The 19791-nt window shown below is 33.0% G+C and overlaps 1 protein-coding gene across 2 annotated transcripts; it reads right to left on the reverse strand.

Annotated features, from left to right (window-relative positions):
* Positions 1-242: 242 nt before the first annotated feature.
* On the reverse strand, positions 243-19791 carry LOC144841485 (FAD-dependent oxidoreductase domain-containing protein 2-like). 2 transcript variants are annotated; one of them, XM_078697829.1, is made up of 11 exons: positions 19745-19791; positions 16697-17380; positions 13804-13989; positions 8360-8611; positions 7817-8104; positions 7143-7303; positions 6537-6702; positions 5137-5261; positions 4090-4200; positions 3864-3969; positions 243-2370 (listed from the first exon to the last, which is right to left on the reverse strand). In XM_078697829.1, the coding sequence occupies exons 2-11, from the start codon at positions 17056-17058 to the stop codon at positions 2160-2162; spliced, it is 1968 nt and encodes a 655-aa protein (XP_078553955.1). In that variant the 5' UTR covers positions 17059-17380; positions 19745-19791; the 3' UTR covers positions 243-2159. The 2 variants fall into 2 exon arrangements, with proteins under 2 accessions (XP_078553955.1, XP_078553954.1); XM_078697828.1 differs by lacking the exon at positions 19745-19791 and having other exon boundaries at positions 16697-17385.

The raw sequence follows: 19791 nt of genomic DNA on the forward strand, positions 1-19791 counted from the left end.
GTTCAACTTGTTTCACAAAATATAGCATTTGCACTGACAAAAGGATTAGGCATATCATGAATGTGCACTTACCTCCTTTACGGCCCTCCTACTTGATGAAAGTATTGAGTAGGACTGAACTGAAGCCGACAGGTTTGGTTAATAAAACAATGGTCAAACGCATGACCGATTCGGATACCGTTATCATTGACAATGGCAAGGTTTACAAGGTTACTGTACAAAAGGATGGATACCCTTACTACTGTACAACTTGAATCTTTTTGAACGTGTAATCGATAATTTCTTAGTTGTCGTCCTGTAGATTTGAAGGTATATTTTCATGCAAAATCAAAATGGCGAAGCTTCATCTTAAAAAGATTTTACTGATTTTAATGGCACAATGCAAACTCAATGAGATTTTGTTTTACTTTTCATATAACAAATATTTAACGATCTCCTATCAAGCATTTCCGATACATTATCTTAAATACAGCCCTATTTAAAAAAAAATTGTTTTATTTGTATTGCAGAATATAGTAAAATGTTTACCATTGAAACTTTCAATGAAGACACTTTGTGACGGAATGCTACACTTATAATTATACATAGGAAAGAAATAGGTGCTGCATAGGCAGAAACCAGAAATTTGTCTGTTTTATAATTAATTATACATAAATACACAATTCTTGAATAAAAGTGTTCTACATTATTTACAGTGAGAATTTCTCTAATTAAAGACCAATTATTGTTAAAGAATTTAATACTGTTATTTAGTTTGTATAATGCCTGGTATAATTGTGCGATAAAAAGCTGAAATCATCAAAAGTGTGTAGAGTAGTACCAGTCCTCTATTTAGCGACCATTTTGATACAAGGACAACATAAAGCCGATTTTCCACTAGGCGAATCGAAAGATCAGCTTATACGCATGCGTAGAGATGGAATTGGAAGATGGAAACATGAATATGCATGCGTGTAAGCTAAAACTTTCGATTCGCGCCAACAAATCCGCCTTGCGTTTTTATTTACTGTATGTTCTTAATGCTGGTTTATAATATTCAGTATATAGCAAATATAAAGATACTGTAAATAATATTTTGGTAATAAAAAATTGTTTTACAAATTAATGCTGCCATTTAACTTAATTTTATTACTATTATAATATTATGTATTTGTATATTATTTTATTGAAAACTTTAGTACTGTTACACAATATATAATTGACGGTTGCAGGGGCCAATAAAATGACATATTACTATTTTGTGGCAATAAAGAAAGTTTCAATCATGTATTTTTCTATTTTTTCCTTTTTGTTATTTACAAAAAATAATCACTATTGGCAAACCTTGGCAATATTAAACTTAAATAAAATATAATAAATATACATTATCATCAATGGTATACAAACTGGATGACAAAAATTACTTGGACATTATCTCATCTATTAATATTACAAAACACTTTTAACTAAATGGCAAAGTGTAGATATTCTCATTGTCTTATTTACCTTATTTCTTGTAGAAAACACCATATTTAAAAATAAAATGTGTGACGTTGCCCATTATCATAAACTAATCTCCAGAGGGTTAATGAAATATACAATTAAGCAAAAATAGAAATAAATATATTTGTAAATCCACAACCACAAATGTCCATCCTAAAAACAAATGCACCTTATAAATATATACAGTAATATTACACTTTCTTTAACATTCAATATTTACTACTTTCAAACAAAATTGAGGTAGACTAAATCAACAAACACAATACATTGGATCATGGATGCATTTTGAATTGAATGCCAGAGCCCATTGCATTTTAGATATTATGCTAAAGCTTTGTCTACACTATCAAACTTTATGTGACAACAAAATGTGATGTGCCCATATATGGAGATGATGATGTCATATCACTACCATATTTGGGCATATCACTACCATATTTGGGCATATCACTACCATATTAGGGTACAACACACTTTTATTGTGAAACTAGTTTGATAGTGTAGACAGAGCTTAAGGATTTCTATCAATGACCCTAAACCTTGCTAGAGTGTTAAATAACAGATACAAAGTCATTCAATTTGAAATGCACACAGGATAAACAATACAATCAATTTCTGTAGCTAAGAAACCCCAAGCAGAAGACTATAGTAAGTTGTAACACAAAGTAGACAACACTCTAACATCTCATTTCATCCCCACATAACAGTTTCTTGTGTACCATTAATGATTTTGTTCCTGGTAACCCCTGACCTTTCATGTAGTACTGCTTACACATGAGTGGCACTTCGGTGTACATTAACGCGCTCTTAAAACAAAAATCATCAAAGAAATAGCGAATATCTTGACCCATACAATTCTCAAGGAAGCGACGAAGAGGTAAAATGTGACTGAAAAAAAAACATAGAAAGATACATAAAATTTACATTTTTGAGACATATTAATTAATACTAATGGAATTGATTAATTGTCCACCTCAACACTCTTGGTACCTATAAATATCTTAAGTTGTAAATATTCTTTAGTCCTGAACACAAACAAATAAAATAAAAATTGAAATATAGAATCATAATGGCTCACGCAAGGCCCACATAGTAATTATTTTACCATAAAATGCAGTTTATGACCTTTAATTATATTGACAAAAATATACTGGGAAAGTGTTTGTAACTACTGAATGGTGGAGTTACAGTGACCTTTGACTTTCCTTTGTTCTCCTGACTTAGAGTGTTTTATGGTGTACACAATGAAGATCATTATTCTTTAAAATTCAAATGTATGGGTAGGAAAATTCTTCAATCTCATTGGTGCATAAATGTGACAGAAGGCCATCTGATGTGTTTTTCAATTCGATTACCATCATAAAATAACTGGCTATCCTTGGATTTACAAATATCCAAGCAGCATTTGAATGGACAGATATAGGGCCTGTTCAGACCTACAGAGTTATGCTTTTGTATCGTACGCGGTGTACAGCTCCATAGTTCTGAACCAGGAAAAGATTAGTGGAAGCCACTTCTTACGACACTGATCTTTCGTTCGTTACGACAGCTCAAGGTACAAGATTAGTGAACGACGCTTAAGATACGAAAGTCATGCATCAACGGCCAAATCGGTGACACTTCAGTTTCAAACGAAAGTAAAACTGAACACTTTGCTGTTATGACGCTAATTATAATATGACATTGAAGCATAACTCCATGGATCTGAACATACACATAGATGTCATTTAATAATAGACAACATGTAGACTAATATTAAAGGTATAATTAAATTCGGAATGTGTTTTTAATTGTAAAAACAAATTTGAGACCTTTTGGGCCTCAAGAAAAGTCTGGTTTTGGGAGAGTTTCTGGTTTTCAGAGAGTCCGGTATTGGGAGAGTTTACTGTATAACAAAGAAATTAAACATTGATCAGGGGTTAAACAAGGTTGCACACTGCCCCTGTACCCTTGTGTATGTTAATGAACTTTACAAAGATTTTTTAAAATGAATAATATAGATGTTCACATTGACAATATATGGGTTGGAGCTCCTTTTTTGGGATGACGATGTTATTTTAATTGCCGAAAATGAACATTCACATCACATTCAGTACAAAATGTATACTGCATTCAAATTTGTTTTCATTAATTTTCGGCAAAATGTATTATTTCAAAACCAACAGACCACTGATTATGTTTAAATAACATAGTATAAAACTGACTCCATTCAGAAAGTTATTTTTCCCATTTCTATAGATCTTTGCCAAAAAAATTAATGAAAACATATTAATTTACTCCAATTCTCTCATCATCTACACTATCACCAATACTCCCTCAATACTACCACCCCCTTCCTCATCTCCTTCACCTACAGTCTGAAACAACAGAGACATGTATACCTTTGAGGTGCTGAGAAGTCTGTCAGGAAGTCTTCAACAATATGGTGAATTCGTTGAGGCGTTGGAAGAACTTGCTCTTTCTTTTTTGCAGTCTTCATTCCAAATTCTATTAGAAATTATTTTTTTTTGTTACTGAAATGTCATGCCAAGTTTTGGTTACTGTATATTACAGTTACAATTTAAGTAGAACACATAAAAACAAATTCAACATATACTTTCTCAGTACCTGTTGGTAATGACCGGTAATAATATAAGACTGGATGCAGAAAGTTGGAATGGTGAGCATTTTGTGGGTCCCCTGTAGCTCTCTCCGGTCTAAAGACATCATTTCCTGGCCCTATTTTTAAAAATAAAATAAAACACACCAAACATGACTTCCTTGCACAGAAAACATTATGTCCTGAGGTTTTCTACACACAGTAGAACCAAGCATGAGATTTTAGATTTTTATAATGATCATTGTGCTTCTTGTATTTTTATGTGCATTTTTTACATTACTGTATTGTGAATATTTGTCTACCATGACTAAACGAATTTCCCAGTTTGGGATAATAAAGTTTTATTGAATTGATTTTATTGGTAGAATTAACACCAGCCTATGTTTTGTGCCTCTCATATTATACCTGCCAACTCTCACGCATAATGTGCAAGTTTCACGCATGAGGGCCGATTTTTTATGCCTCACGTATACATGGATATTTCTCAGGTATCTATCCCATCTAATATTCAGAAAAAAAAACCATTATTTTATTAATATTAACTTGCCTATTTTGAAGTTAAAATAGCCTAGGACTGCACATTATTTAATTAATTTGAGCAGAATTAGCCTACGCCTACTGTATGTTTATTTTTTATGGTTGATGTACAGGAAAGCCAACTCAATTCGTAGAAAACTTAAACATAGAGGGCATATTTTGCAATTGAGTAAAAAAACATAGAGGGTGCTATATACAATTTTAATTTAATGTCTTGCGCATTGGCCACTGAAAAAGTTGGAAGGTATGTTATCATATTCATCTCACAGGGTGCTAGTTCAAATAAAATCAAAATCCTTTGAAAACAAATATTAAAATATATAAACATCATAGAAACGTAAAAAAAGGTTAAAAAAGGCAGATAAAGAACAATGCACAAGAAAATAAAATAATTTCTTTCATTCATATAATTCTTATTAAAAGAATGATATACTCTAGAACAGCTAATACTTTTCAGACTTATAATTCTAGAAACAGCGGTCCAATCAGTTGTTACAGCTACGATACCAAGACCTTACCAGAGTAATCCTTTCCATACTCCATTGACAGCACAACAACTTTTGAAGCATTCCTGCCACTAACTTCTGGAAGTCTGTGAAGAAGCTGCAGAGGAAACTCTTCTAGATAATCATAAAAGCCATTCCTGAAAATAAAAATAATAATAATATTATCATAATTACCCAAAAACAAATTAAAAATACTCAAAACAAGGGCCCCCAGAATTTTGTTTGTACACAAATGCTGGATTTCCCCCCTGATCAAAATTTATTTAGATCTACATTGCTGGAGTCAACTAGTGACAGAAGGTTTTATAAAACTATAGAGGGCCCATAACATTTTGAAAAATATATAAAACGATAGAAGGCACTATTAACAAGAAATATGTCTTACAAAAAACGCCGTTCGACTTTTTGACGGTTTTAATTATTGTTCTTTCTTCAGAAATAATGATTTAATGTCAATTATTTTTATAACAGTCAGTAGTACTAGGAAAGATTTTGTATAAATATTGTCTGGCCTACTACTGTACAGAACAAAAAACTATAGTAATGTACATATTCCAGGTGGTGTCGTAGTGACCCGGCCCACATACTATACTAGGGACAACAATGCAAAATCAATTGATACATTGCCTGTTAGTATTTTGTATCAATATTATAATAAAGAAAGAATTATAAAAATCTGACTTGTAGTTTACGAAATATAGGGTCTTATACATCGCCGAAAAATAATCGTTTTTGCCACGAACAAAGTTAACAAATTGAGCTCTCATTCAGCAATTGTATGAAATATGCCATTTTTCGATAAAATAATTACATCAAATTACAGTTTTTATTAATATATTTTGTAATATCAACATTGTAAAATTCAATAAAATATGATATTAAATGTTTATTAAAAAAAAAAAAAGTGTTTATTTAACATCATTTAAAGAATGTCAATACATTATTTTCCAGTGTATTGAACAGTCCTCAGAAACAGCGTGATTTCACGGCGCGGCACACGTGAGAAAATTCTTCCGCAGTGTGTTGATTCGCGTCAACCAATCAAAGGGCAAGAATCCAATATCGTTCAACCGTGAGCCCTCATAGACTTTCTTTTCCCAGACGCTCTTTGGGTTGAGCAACATGGACCTATAAATAATTAGTCAGGTACAAAATCCCAAAACTGTCAACTGTAGTAATTTAGCTTTCGTGATGATATAGTTTCCTAATGATTCCGTTCTCTTGATTACAATTGCATAGTTTTTAGCCCTTTTCAACATATTTTAATACATGTTTTTTTTCCTCTGGGCACTGCTCATAGGCCTTCATAAGCTCCGGGGCCTCTGGGTTTAGCGAGTGAGCGCCCATAGCCTTTACGCCACTGTATATGTGTGGTACACACACATTTAGAGTTTCGATTTTGATGGACTTACTCGTGAAGAAGGATGACATCTCCAAGTTGTGTAAACATTTGGTAGATTCCAGAAGCTTCATTTGCCCGTTTGATAATGTTGTTGACCAGTTCACTGATTGGCTGAGAGGTGGACGGCCAAGGGATGTTGTGGTAGCGGTACTGTAAAAGATGATGCAATGCTCGAGCTGCAAAGAAAAAAGTTATAAGTTGGTTAAAAAACAATGAAAACATTGATTGAGATAATGTATAGGTTGATCAGTACAATGAAATGTTAAAGGAATATGACGATGATGTAATGTATATAGGAGATATCTATATGGTGCTGTAGCACCTGGATTATTCCATTTTCCTTGCAAGGGGTGTCCCATTCTGGGAATATACAAGAATATAGATTGGGGTATATGTTGTGTTCTAATAGGAAGCTAGCAAATACTTTTGTGTATGGTAACTGAAACTACTACTGGACTGTAAATAACTTCATCTGCTATGCATAATATCTATACAGTTTTGCTTTATCTTGAAAGCAAATATTCACTTTAGTTTTTCAATAAACTCTCTATTAAATTCATTACCAAAGAAACTTTCAAGAGAATTATAGTCGTCGTTTTAAACAAACATCATTTACCAGTGTAACGAAAGCCATGTATAAATCCCCCAGCTGATTTCTTAAAATCCAGGCTATGTGATGATGTCCCTATCACAAACATGTCTGTTATATTCTCTACTTCATATGCTGCATTGATAGTAGGGTATTTTCCATTGGCTGTGGGTTCTGGACTGAAAGTTCTATATGTAGTAAAATATAAAAATAAATTTTACAGCAGACAGTTTACAGTTTATACACAAACAGTGAGATAGAATAGAGTTCTGCGGTGTGACGTCACAATGATAGATGGCGCTAGCGCAACCAAAAATGCGTTCAACGCTACTATGTTGATAAACTATAGATATCTGTATTTCTATCAAATTATGTATCTTAGCTTGATTTTTTTTAACTTAAACTGTAGTTGAAGAATAGATTAAAAAAAAACCAAATATATTGTGATCTTTTGAAATTTTAGTTTGTTTTTCTTGAAAATGATTAAGTTTTAAATGACTACTTCAAAAAGCCTATTCTAAACAATTGGTGACACGTCGTCACCGCAGAACTCTATAGCTTTGTTCTTTTATTTTCCACATGAATATATCATGTACACAGGACCAAGAGTATGACATCATCCCATATGAAGGACGATGATAGCAATTTGGATTTTGGCTATTTGAAACATTTTAGTTAATTTACCAAAAAGTATTACTTACGAGTTAAAAATGCCAAAATCATAAGTAAAACCAAGACAACGTATTATGTAATCATATTCTTCTCTCAGTGGAAAATTGTCATGTATTTCTCTCATCATTTTGTGAAACACAGTTTGATTTACAGTAGTGTAGTTTAAGTCAATTTTCACAGCCATTTCATCTCTTGGTATCAACGCTAGTTTTCCATTTTTCTCGTTTTTTATTACTAAAACCTCTGCCATTCTGGCTTCCAGAATTCCATCAAGAGATTTTAGTTGATAGGTGTCCAACAATCCATTATTTACAGCTCTGAAAATAACAAATATGAATTTCAAAGATGTTTAGTATCCCCAGACACAAGTATAATTTGTAGGTGACAAAGAAATGGTAAGGACAGGTATGCATGGGTGGGGTCAGGTATGCATGGGTGGGGTCAGGTATGCATGGGTGGGGTCAGGTATGCATGGGTGGGGTCAGGTATGCATGGGTGGGGTCACATCTGTCCTTCCCTTTGAGGGCAAAAAGTTTATCCAGGTAAGCTAGGCATGAAGTTAGACAACAAACCTCAAATCTCCAACATAATGGGTCTCCCATGCCAGTTTAACCCGTGACCTTGCCATCATATGGATCACGTTTGTCGAGCCTACTATATGATCAGCAGTCTCAAATGCAGAGTTTCCTCTTCCCAAGATCATCACTGATTTTCCTTCGAAATCATCTGTATCTATCGACATGTCTTCGTATGATTCGGTATGTTCCATGCCAGCGAAATATGGTTTGTTCGGAATTCCTATCCCAGTTCCCATTATCATTACCCTAAAAAAATTAAATTAGAAGATGAAAAAAATGGTTCATCATCAATAATTTTAACCATCACGGAAGAAATAGGTATGGTTTATTCAGAGTTCTTATCTCAGATCCCATCATCATTATTCTGACATATGTTTTTTTTTAAATCAAGATTAAATTATATTAAAAAAGAGTAGCCCTACTTTCAGAGAGACACCTCTATTCAGGGGACACTTTCCAACAAACAATAGGTCAATATATGTTAATAACATTTATAGCAAACCCATATTGAGTATCATCAAAAACCTTTTTTTTTCCCTTAGCTTTTTTCCTGCAACTGAAATTTTTAAAACTGAAAATATCTATTTCATAAATAATAATATTTATCAATCAGAAACTAATGTACAGTAGTGTTAATTAATTTTTTTGCATTTGATATTGATGAATTTTAATCAAATGAATATATTGTACAATAATAATATTCATTGGCTTATGTAATTACACCAATATGGGAATTCCAATATTTACAATTGACTTTATCGACAATGAATGGCCGTCAATAGAATTGATTTTATTACACATTGTTACTTTACTAAAAATTCATGAGAAAATATATTCAATCAAAATAAAATAATTGCTATTTTCAGTTGATTAAATCTATTGACCAGGTATTTAATGATTTTTTACAGATGTTATGAGATGTTTAAAATGCACACACACACTACTGTACTCTACTGCACCCATACACAGTTGCTGAATATTCAATGCAAATGCTTTTGGTAGTATACAATTAATATTTTATATTTGAATGCAGAAAGTGTCCTCTTAATAAATGTGTCCCTCAAATAGTGGTTATATATATATATATAACTCCTCTTGTTTGTTTCATAAAGTGTCTTCTCATCTTGTAGTTTATTTTGTATAGTGTATCTTTATTACAACTTGTTTATATTTATTTAAACACTTACATTATTAAACACTTGCACTGATAAAGGGCTAGTGTTGCCCGAAAGCTCTGCTAACTTTTCTGGCTGTTTTACTTTATCGTTTTGATTTAGCTTTTCACTTTTTTTTTGTATCTCCATTGAGATCCAGCCACTGATACCCACATCATATTTTATATATATTTTTTATGTTGTGCCTGTCATGAACTTCGGCAAGGACCAAATAAATCTGAATCTCATCTGTATATCACAAGGTGAAATGTTTTAACATTTCGGCCAACCCATTTTCACAGTACACTAGATCCCACAGATGTCCCCTCAACATTTCTAATGTAATGTTGTATGTTTCTTCAAAATCTCTGTAAGGCCTATAATCTACTTATAAATCGAAAAATAATAAAGTAGTAACGGTAGCTTAAACTCTCTTTGCAATGATACTATACAGACAAACAATACAGACAAATAGACAGAATTTTGCTTTAAGGTAAAAGTTAGGATATGGGCATATTGACATCAATCCTACTAATAAACATCTCTAAGTCGTTACCATAACAACAATATCTCATTCTGCCTCATTTATTACCAGTATCAGAAAAAGACAAGCACCAAGATGAATATGTCAGGTATTAAATGATGAATATTAGCACTAATGACCACACAATTTGACTTCATTACAATATGGCTTTGACAGATCTAAATTCAGAATTTTCATGTTTATAAATTTTAAAATCATCTTTAAGCTCTTTCTACACTACAAAACTAGATTAGTACAGGAAAACTATGAAATATGGTTGAAAAAATTGCAACAGAATTTATTTCACCACAATGCATTTCTATAAGGTCCCTATATGAACATACTAAAAGTCTAGAAAAATCCAGGTAGGGGAAATAGGTTTTTTTAAACAAAATGGCCGCCAATGGCGAAAATGCCTAAAAAAAGACAAAAAAACATAAATAGTAGATCTAATTACCACTTTATAGCGGTTTTTACAATGATTTTTATATTTCTTTACAGTTTCGAAGATCTGAACTACAATATACACATTATTTTAAGTGCTATTAATTAGAAAATGGCCGCAAAACAAATGTTTAAGTATCTAGATATATCCCTATTGTTATAATATATAAAACGCAGTCCTTCCTATGCTTAATTACGGTGTCTAATAATAAATCAGTTGATTTACATTTGTACTACTGTTATAACAATATATTACAACATTGGTGGTGCCAGTGGGGAGGGGTATAGGGATGGGAGATCATATGGGAAGGGTGAGGGAGTCCCTCTCCCCAATTGGCTATTTTCGGGAGTATATGTAGACAATATGATGATATTTCTATAATATAAAACAATACCCCATTGAGTGCTGTTTAAAAGTGACTAAAACTACCCTTTACTGGTATAATATTGTCGGAACTTCTGGGTGCGCTCCCATTGATGGCCCAGCCAATTGATGCGAGCTGCGCTCTCTCCCCCCCCCCCCCTCATCGGGAAAATCCTTGCGCCATCACTGGACTACAATCTATTACCGTATTTATTCGGATAAACGCTACATTTAGAAAAATCGAATAAACGTTTGAATGACATGATATTTGTTCATATCTAAAGGGTGTATTTATTTGATTATAGGCCTACATGTTACCACATTACACCCACGAAAATAAACGCCTCTCCAAATAAACTCCTCACGACGATTACATGCCCCCACTACCCTCCTTAAAAATCAACCACCAAGGGCATTTATTCAAATAAATGCGGTAATTTCACTTTCATCTTGTCAGTATCTCATCCTCCATCTATTGGTGGGGAATTGAGCATGTGCTGATGCCGTGGCATTCTTAACAAATAGTGGAGCAGCAGTCCAAACCATATTTTCTGCAACTGCAATTCATTTTACTACAACCTTATTTACAGGTACATCTAATCAACTTTAATAGTTTCTCTGGTGCTGGTAGTAAATTTTTCATCAATACTTTCCATCCCTAGTCTGTGGGTTGAAGAGTATTTCCTATCCACTGCTATACCTGGTAATAAAGACTCACGAAATGAAATTTTGCAGCAAGGGAATAGATTTGCTTTTTGCAACTTTCTCAAAGAAAAGTAGGCTGTCTAAATTTTCCATTGACTTCCCTCCATATATAGCTACCAATGCCAAATTCCTAATGCAATGTTTTCTTTTTTTTTGGAAACTGTTTGGTTTACAGAATTTGACATACAACTCCAACTGTGATGTGATGATTTTTAAGACCAACACCTTTTCCTAAACCAAATTTACTTACGGCCCATAATTATAGCCATTAAACACAAGAGTTTACTTTGCCTTCACATAACGTAACAAACATACATGGTACATAATAAATGTCTTGAAATGTTGCTGTTTCGGGCCAAGAGGTTTAATGTAGCAGTGCTCCCCCATTGATAACATACAGTGGGCAGTGATATGAAGGTTTCTGAGTAGTCTAGCAGTGAGTATGGAGTCAATGGAGTAAAAGAGGGCTGCAGGAAAAGTACAAGGTTCTTTTTCAACAAATGATGCATTGTGTGCATTGTGTGCATATGTGAGGGAATGTGCACTGCTTCTCTATTGATGAATATGGTTGACTTTGACCCATGTGTAATAATATGTTCTTTCCTCCTAAATTAATATTCTGTCACGGTTGCTTCATTGATTTATTATCGTATGTTCTCGATGGGGGAGCACTGTGAATGCATGTAAAGTCTTTCCTTGGTGTGAAGCTCTGTAAAAATTGATTTGCTTTTTATACATGGAATCCAGGGATGTGATACTACATCCCATCTATTTGGTATAGGAAAAGGTGTTAAAAAGTCTAAACACCTGGGCAGTAGTATGCTTACAAACTCTGCAAAACCAAACGTGTCCAAAAAAAAAAAGAAACCATCGCATCAGAGGAATTGGCATTGGTAGCTATATACTGTATGGAGGAATACGTTCAGGGAGAAAGTAGCAAAAAGCAAAACAGCACTTGAAATACAGTATATTCCCCCCAACAACAAATGCTGCAAAATGTCATTCCCTGCGTGTATATTACCATGGTACAGCAGTGGATAGAAAATACTCTTCAACCCACAGACTGGGGGATGGAAAGTTACAAATGGCGTGATGTGTCCATTGATGACAAATTTACCACCAGTACCACTGTTTGTGACGAATACCACGGCATCAGCACATGCTTAATTCCTACCTATAGACAGAGGATGATAACTGGACAATGAAAATGAATGGATTAATAGATTGTAAGATTGTATAATTCTATTGTTGTGACAGTACAAATGTAAATGAACTGTTTTATTAGACACCGTAGTCCTGCATTATAATGCATAGGACTACGTTGTCTATTATTATAACCGTGGTGATATCTTGATACTTAAATGTGTGTTTTTGCTGCTAAATAGCACTTAAAGTAATATGTATATTGCAGTTTAAATGTTTGACACTAAAGAAATATAAAAAGAATTATAAAAACTGCTATCAAGTGGTAATTAGATATATAATATATGTTTTTTGTTCATTTTTAGACATTTTTCGCCATTGGCGGCCATTTTGTTTAAAAAAACCTATTTCCCCTACTTGGATTTTTCTAGACTTTTAGTATGTTCATATAGGGACATTATAGAAATGCATTGTGGTGAAAAAAATTCTGTTGCAATTTTTTCAACCTTTTACTGATTCTGAGCATATCTTTCCTGTAATAGATTGGCAAATAAATTGTGCCCATATATGGTAGTAATATGACACCATCGTGTCCATATAATTTTATTTTTGTCACATAAAGTTTGATAGTGGTATTGATGCAACTGACAATTCTTGTGAAACTCTAAATTTGTAAAACTACTTGATGTGTTTTGATTGTACAATTATACAATTAATTATTATAAAAGAACTTAGTTTTTTTACCCTCTGTATTCAAATTATTTTCCTGTGTTAAATGTATTAATTTGTTTCTAAAATACCATAATGTTACATTACACACATTTCTTGTTAAATGCAAAGCTTTTTAATCTTGTCGAATGCACTGTTCAGCAGGTGTTCGGCAATATTATGACATAATTAAAAACTGAATAATGTATGAAACCGGAAATAATGAATCTTATTAATCAAAGGTAATAAATGCTTTGTTTTGTTAAATGGCAAACAAAACAAATACAGTACATACAATGAGGTACTAGCTGAGAAGGGTGGGAAGCCAAAGGGTGGGAAGCCAAAGGGGGTGGGAAGCCAGAGAGAGGAGGAAGGGACGCAAAAAATGACAACTTACTGACAAGAGTATGTTTTTCCATTCTGATCGTCCATTAAGAACACATCTAGGCCTTCACTTATTGTCTTCTTCCTAATGTTACTTATTGTTGTATTATATTTGATTTTGAGTCGGAGCTTGGTTGCATAATCATTTAGGTACTTCACATAAGTATCAGCTTGGGGAAAGAAATCTTTGGAATAATACCTGAAATAACAAATAACAACAAATAATAGTTTGTTTAAATAATAATAATTAATATTTGCTCTAATAGCCATTCCACAATTTTCACTTAAAAGGTATGGTAAAGCATAAACAATTTCTTGCAGGTGTCTTTAAGGAACTCCTCTGTACAGACAGGAAATTATTAGAAAACAATATATAAGAAAAATATGAAGGACATCTTAAACATATATTGATATTGTTTTATACCATGGAGTCATGATTTTACAAGATTAAAAAGAAAAATAATTTTTTTAAATGGTAATTACTAATATACAGTATAAACCGCTTTGCAAAAAGTTTTACTTTACTGAATGCTAATAAAAATAAATAAAAATCCAATTCAGTTACTGAAAAATGACAATGATGTGAGTATCAGTGGATGGATCTCAATGGAGATACAAATAATAGCAAAAAACTAAAATCAAAATAATGAAGTTAAAGATATATTGTACCCCTGAAAAAATTTTTTTTTTTAATATGTCATTTTAATGTTACATAATTATTCACTTTGACAAAAATTTGATTGGAAAAAAAATTACCTGAAAAAAAATTAATTTAACACAAAATATAGCCAAATTGACTGGAAGTCAATGGGTTTTTGGTTGCATTTAACCATTTATTTTGTCTTTTTATATTATTTTTTTTCTACATAAGTGATTAACCTTATCAAAATTGCAAAATGGCTTATTCAAAGTATTTTTGTATTAATCTTCATTTTTCATGTTTTTGGGGGACAATACATCTGTACAGCAAGATAGAAGACATTATACTTTGTCAGTCACTATCTTGGTTTTCCAGAAATAGGATTAAGGGGTGGGAATTAGCAAGCAATCCTCTGGGCATCTTGCTTCCTTCCTGTATTGTGTTGTTAAACATGCCGCTTAAAGCTGGCGAGATTAGGTTGTAGATTATTATAGTACTTTGTAATAGTATTGTGGAGAAACATACAACTGGTAGATGGGCTCATAGACTGTTCTGACGTACTAATCAAATGTGGTATACAAATAATTATGAGATTATGGGATTCAGAGTTCATTTCTTAAACACAACATAGTGCCAGCATTCTGTACAGTAGCAGTGTGATATGCTTTATGTTCACTGTAACTTTTTAAAATTTTTTTTCATCAATTGTGATTTTATATTTTAAGATTATTTTTAATATTTGTGATTTGCAAAATCTACTATGTACACAGCATTGAGATTGTACAATGTATGCACTATGTTGAGTAAAATTACAGTCTGGCCACCCGGAAATTAATTTTACATGCATAATTATGGCTCTTTATTTAGCATTCTAATGGAGAAATACATAGTACAATGCAATGAATACATCTAATATAGTCTATTGTTGTATGCACATAATGCAATATTTCCATTTTAATAAAGTACACAGCAACAAAAGCAGAGAGTATGTAGGCTACAGTAATGAACGTAAGCTTAGAAACATAGTAATGACAATGCAAATTAGATGAGAAGAAAACGCAACCTCTGCCTACAACCTTCTGAATTCACCCACTGTCAAATGTTGTTATGTTACCAACCACCATGACGTTGACAACCAAGAACAAGAAGGATACATTATATCTAAATGGTTCAAACTCAAACATTTGACGTCATTCAGTAATCCCTCTCATATGTTAACGTCACAACATCCAACAAGGAGAGTTATATAGTTAATGTATTGTATGTACATCAAATTTCAAATTAGACTGTAAACTGAATATTTCTATATATCATCTAAAGCCTAAACACTAGAGTTATAAAAATACACTTTAGGCAATACAAACAAGGAAAAGGAAAAATATAATGTAACACTAGATTTACTGTATATCTGCCTTAATTTACAGTACTGTATAGTATCTTCACTTGTAACCCTAAAACAACATACATTTGAATAAACACCCCAGGATGTTTATTGTTCAGGAGGGTTTTAGGGAGAGGGGAGGGGGGGGGGGGGTTATCCTTAATTTGTTTGGGTGTAACATGTATTATAAAATAAATTCTCCCTAGATACAACACAATTAATGTCAAAAGTGGTAAAATATAGTAAAAATTATATCAAAATCAAAATGATTGGTAAATTTTAGATCATGTCAATCGTGGGTGGGGTGATTCAAGGGGAGTTGGGGTCGGGGCGTTTATTCCAAATGATGAGGTGCGTTTATTTGAGGGGGACGTTTATTCAAATATATACAGTATTTCATTATTTTAAAAAATGTTGAACGTCTTGCGACAGAGCAAACTTAAATCAACTTCTCCAATCAGACTGATTATTAGCCAGAGGGAGCATAGACTTATTAAGTTTTCCTTTGCGTCATTCTCTATCAAAATAGTTTCTTTGAGAAAATACTGTACCATTGAAAAACGAAAGTATATAATAATAAAACATTCCCCAATATATTCCAGGAGCTTTATCCTTACTGTAGGAAATCTAAGGTCATAACCCACTATCAATATGAATTTCCTACTCATAAAAAACATGGACGGTATTTCCCTATAGTTCAGATGTTCTTATCTTTTGGTCTGTTAAATATATTTGTGTGAAATGATTTCTGTACAGAAAAAAACAATTGATATGAGCAGCGAGTCACACCTGCTTATTATTTAAAAACTCATTTATTACATTTTTAAGCGAATTGTATATAGTATACAAACATAAAAGTATTATAGTTTATAAAACCACACCTACCTCATCTGAAGAGATTCATCATCGCTAATCAACGAGTTCCAATCATGACGAAAGTTAAACTCTTTGTTTGTTTGCCCCGTATGTCGTTTATTAATACTGATAAGTTTACGATGTCTTGGATACTTCACATAAAATGATCCGCTGACATTATTCTGCTCAAATATCATATAATCACGATTAGATCTTTCTAAAAAATATCCCATCTGTAGTCCGCTTGGCCCAGCACCCACAATGCAATACTGTCTTTGGTAAAAGTTTCTGTCACTGGTAACATCACTGGATAGTACAGTTTGAATTGTTAATGTTGTTAGCAAAATAAGAAACAATCCTTGATATAAATTCATCTTGAAAATCTTGTTCATATACAACTGATCATATTAATAAATTTAAATGGTTTGTTGGAAAATGTACACAGCAAACACAGTAGTTGATAATATGCACAAGGGGTGATTTACTGTTAGCCTTTCAGACCAGATACACTCTTTGTCCAAAAATTATCATGTTAGCTCCACCTTTTTTACAACCAAGCATCGGTATTGGTCGATTTCATACATAGATCTTTAACGTTTTATCAGATTAATGTCTTATTGGCAATTAGTTAATTGACGAAGGTATTTTGTGATTGTCACAATAAAATCGTTGTCACTTGTCACTTGATAGAATGTGGTAAACTGCAACCTACATCTGTAATAAATTAAATAAATTGATAGTTTTGTTTAAAAAGCTGATTTTACACGTAGGAAGATTACCTCAAAACGCATTCTGATGGACAGTTTTTAACAGCCTTAGGTGTCCAGTACTGTATTTGGGCGAGAGTAGACAGCTGAAAATCAGAAAGCTGAATTTGTCACAGTACTGTCTATTTTACTGTTCTAATAATATAACTAGTCAGTTAAAATTGAGTAGCGAATGAACTACTCTAGTAAACAGATTACATTACACACTATTATAGATACTGTTATCATAAACCGTAGCAGGTTACATGCAGTGAAGTAAGTAACTCTCTGCATTAAATGGTTGTTAGGAGTTGATATGCTGCTGTTGATTCACTGTTTAACATCAACAAAATGAACCATGTTGACTTGATTAAACAATTACAATTTTAACATAATAAATAATTAGATTTTTACAAAATATAATTCGAAGCTTCTTCAACATGATTATAACTTTTAAGAATTATTGTAAAAAATTGAAATCCTTTTTTTTACATTGGAAATTGATTGTTAAAATTAAAATCAATGTTGCAAATTCAATAATGTATTCGCTTAGTTTAATTAAAAGAAAACTGTGATACGGTACAAAAATGATAAAGTTTAGGTCTTTTGGCAATTTCAAAATGAGAATTGCTAAAATTGAAAATGTTATATTTAAGTTTATCACAGGTTATACTAGTACAGTTACTAGAAAATGCTTTTGTCACATTCTTTCGAACCTACTGTACAAGTTGCAATACACTAAGTAACCAATAACTCTGGCTGCAACATGTTCCCTTCTCTTAGTGTTACAGTATTTGTCTTGGGTTTATCAGCAGTCAGTCAAAATAAATGGCTATTGAAGTGTTTTGTAATTTTTATTATAGGCAGATGCTGCAAGTTTTTTTCAAAACATTTCATTCCCATTTCCATGCATATTTTCCCCATGTGGAGCCAATGTACTAGTCTGCGCTCCAGACGGAGTTTTGTCTTAATATTAGTAAAAATATAAATATGTTTGCACATATGGCGTTTCATACGTGTATTACTTGAGTTTGGATACTCCGTCTGGGGAAACACGCACAAGTCACATGGTTTGACACCAAGAATTCTTGGTGCATACGATTATCCAGTTGACTAGTTTTAGCCGCATGCCATTGGCTACTCACTCGTACGCAGTTTTAATATTTCATATTTCAGAATTTCAAAGACTCAACAACTAAGATGATGCACATGCGCTATGTTACGTTTAGACAATGTGTACTTGGGTACATTGATGAAAGTTTCTGAAGGCTAGAAATGATTTTATATGCCTAGTAGTAGTCTGGTAAACATTTAATGGGATTTTTCCCAAGAACATGAAAACTCGTCTTGATATGATAGGCTATACTAGCTTCTCCGCAAATCAAACATTGAATGGATCATTTATTATGCGGAGATAATTTGATGTAATTCCCACCCAGACCCTGTCCTGTGTGGTTGTGTAGCCCTGTTGTGTGCCGGTGGTGGTATGAGGCCTACCTTATTGGCGTTTTATTTGGCAGGTCATACGTACGAGTTGAGTAGGCCTACGAAGGAGGCCTAGGCCAGGACTAAACAATTAATAAACAAAACAACTTGGCAACACGATTTTATATTTCAACAGTTGTTCAGTCTCGATCGTACATTCAGCATTGTAGTACTCGATCTTTTTCATTTTGAAACAAAATGATCATTGGTTGATTCGAAATCCATATTTATATACCGCCCGCCCCATATAGCCAAATACGGTATGATCATAACCTACGTCATTCTTATCGGATGTTTGCGGTCTGCAAATCGATTTCTATACGTGTTTCACAAGTCTGTATTTTCAGACAAAAATCGCGGTCGAAATAAAAACAAATAAATAAAAAAAAGACAATAAATACAGACTTGGGGCAAGTCTACCAATGTACCTGTATGTAAAAGGTTATATTTCCTGGGAATTTCCCAGCCAGTGGATTCAATAATGCCATTTGACAGTCAGCTATGTTCACCCACTGAGCTTTCCTTACTACACTGTGTAGATACTACTATTATTACTACTACACTGCTCTGGTTAGGCCTAGCTAGAGGCTAGTCCTATCTAGGCCTAGCTAACCCACTACTTACTTAGCCTAGCTAGTTAAGTAACTTACTACACTATGTCTATGACTATAACTAACTTGTAAGTTGGCTGGTTGGGTTGAGAGGGTCTGTAGCCTCCTTCTCTACAGTATAGTAGGTAGTCTAGCTAGCCTACATAGACTAGTAAACTACTATACTAGGCCTAGTGTTGCATCCAATGATGGGGAAAAGCGCTTTAGCCTAATCGAACACTAAGTAGAGTACTTACCTCCCAAAAATGTTTACTATCGATGATGATGATGATAAGCAAGCTTC

This window comes from Antedon bifida, chromosome 4 (genome assembly GCF_963402885.1).
Source record: "Antedon bifida chromosome 4, ecAntBifi1.1, whole genome shotgun sequence".
Lineage (NCBI taxonomy): Eukaryota > Metazoa > Echinodermata > Crinoidea > Comatulida > Antedonidae > Antedon > Antedon bifida.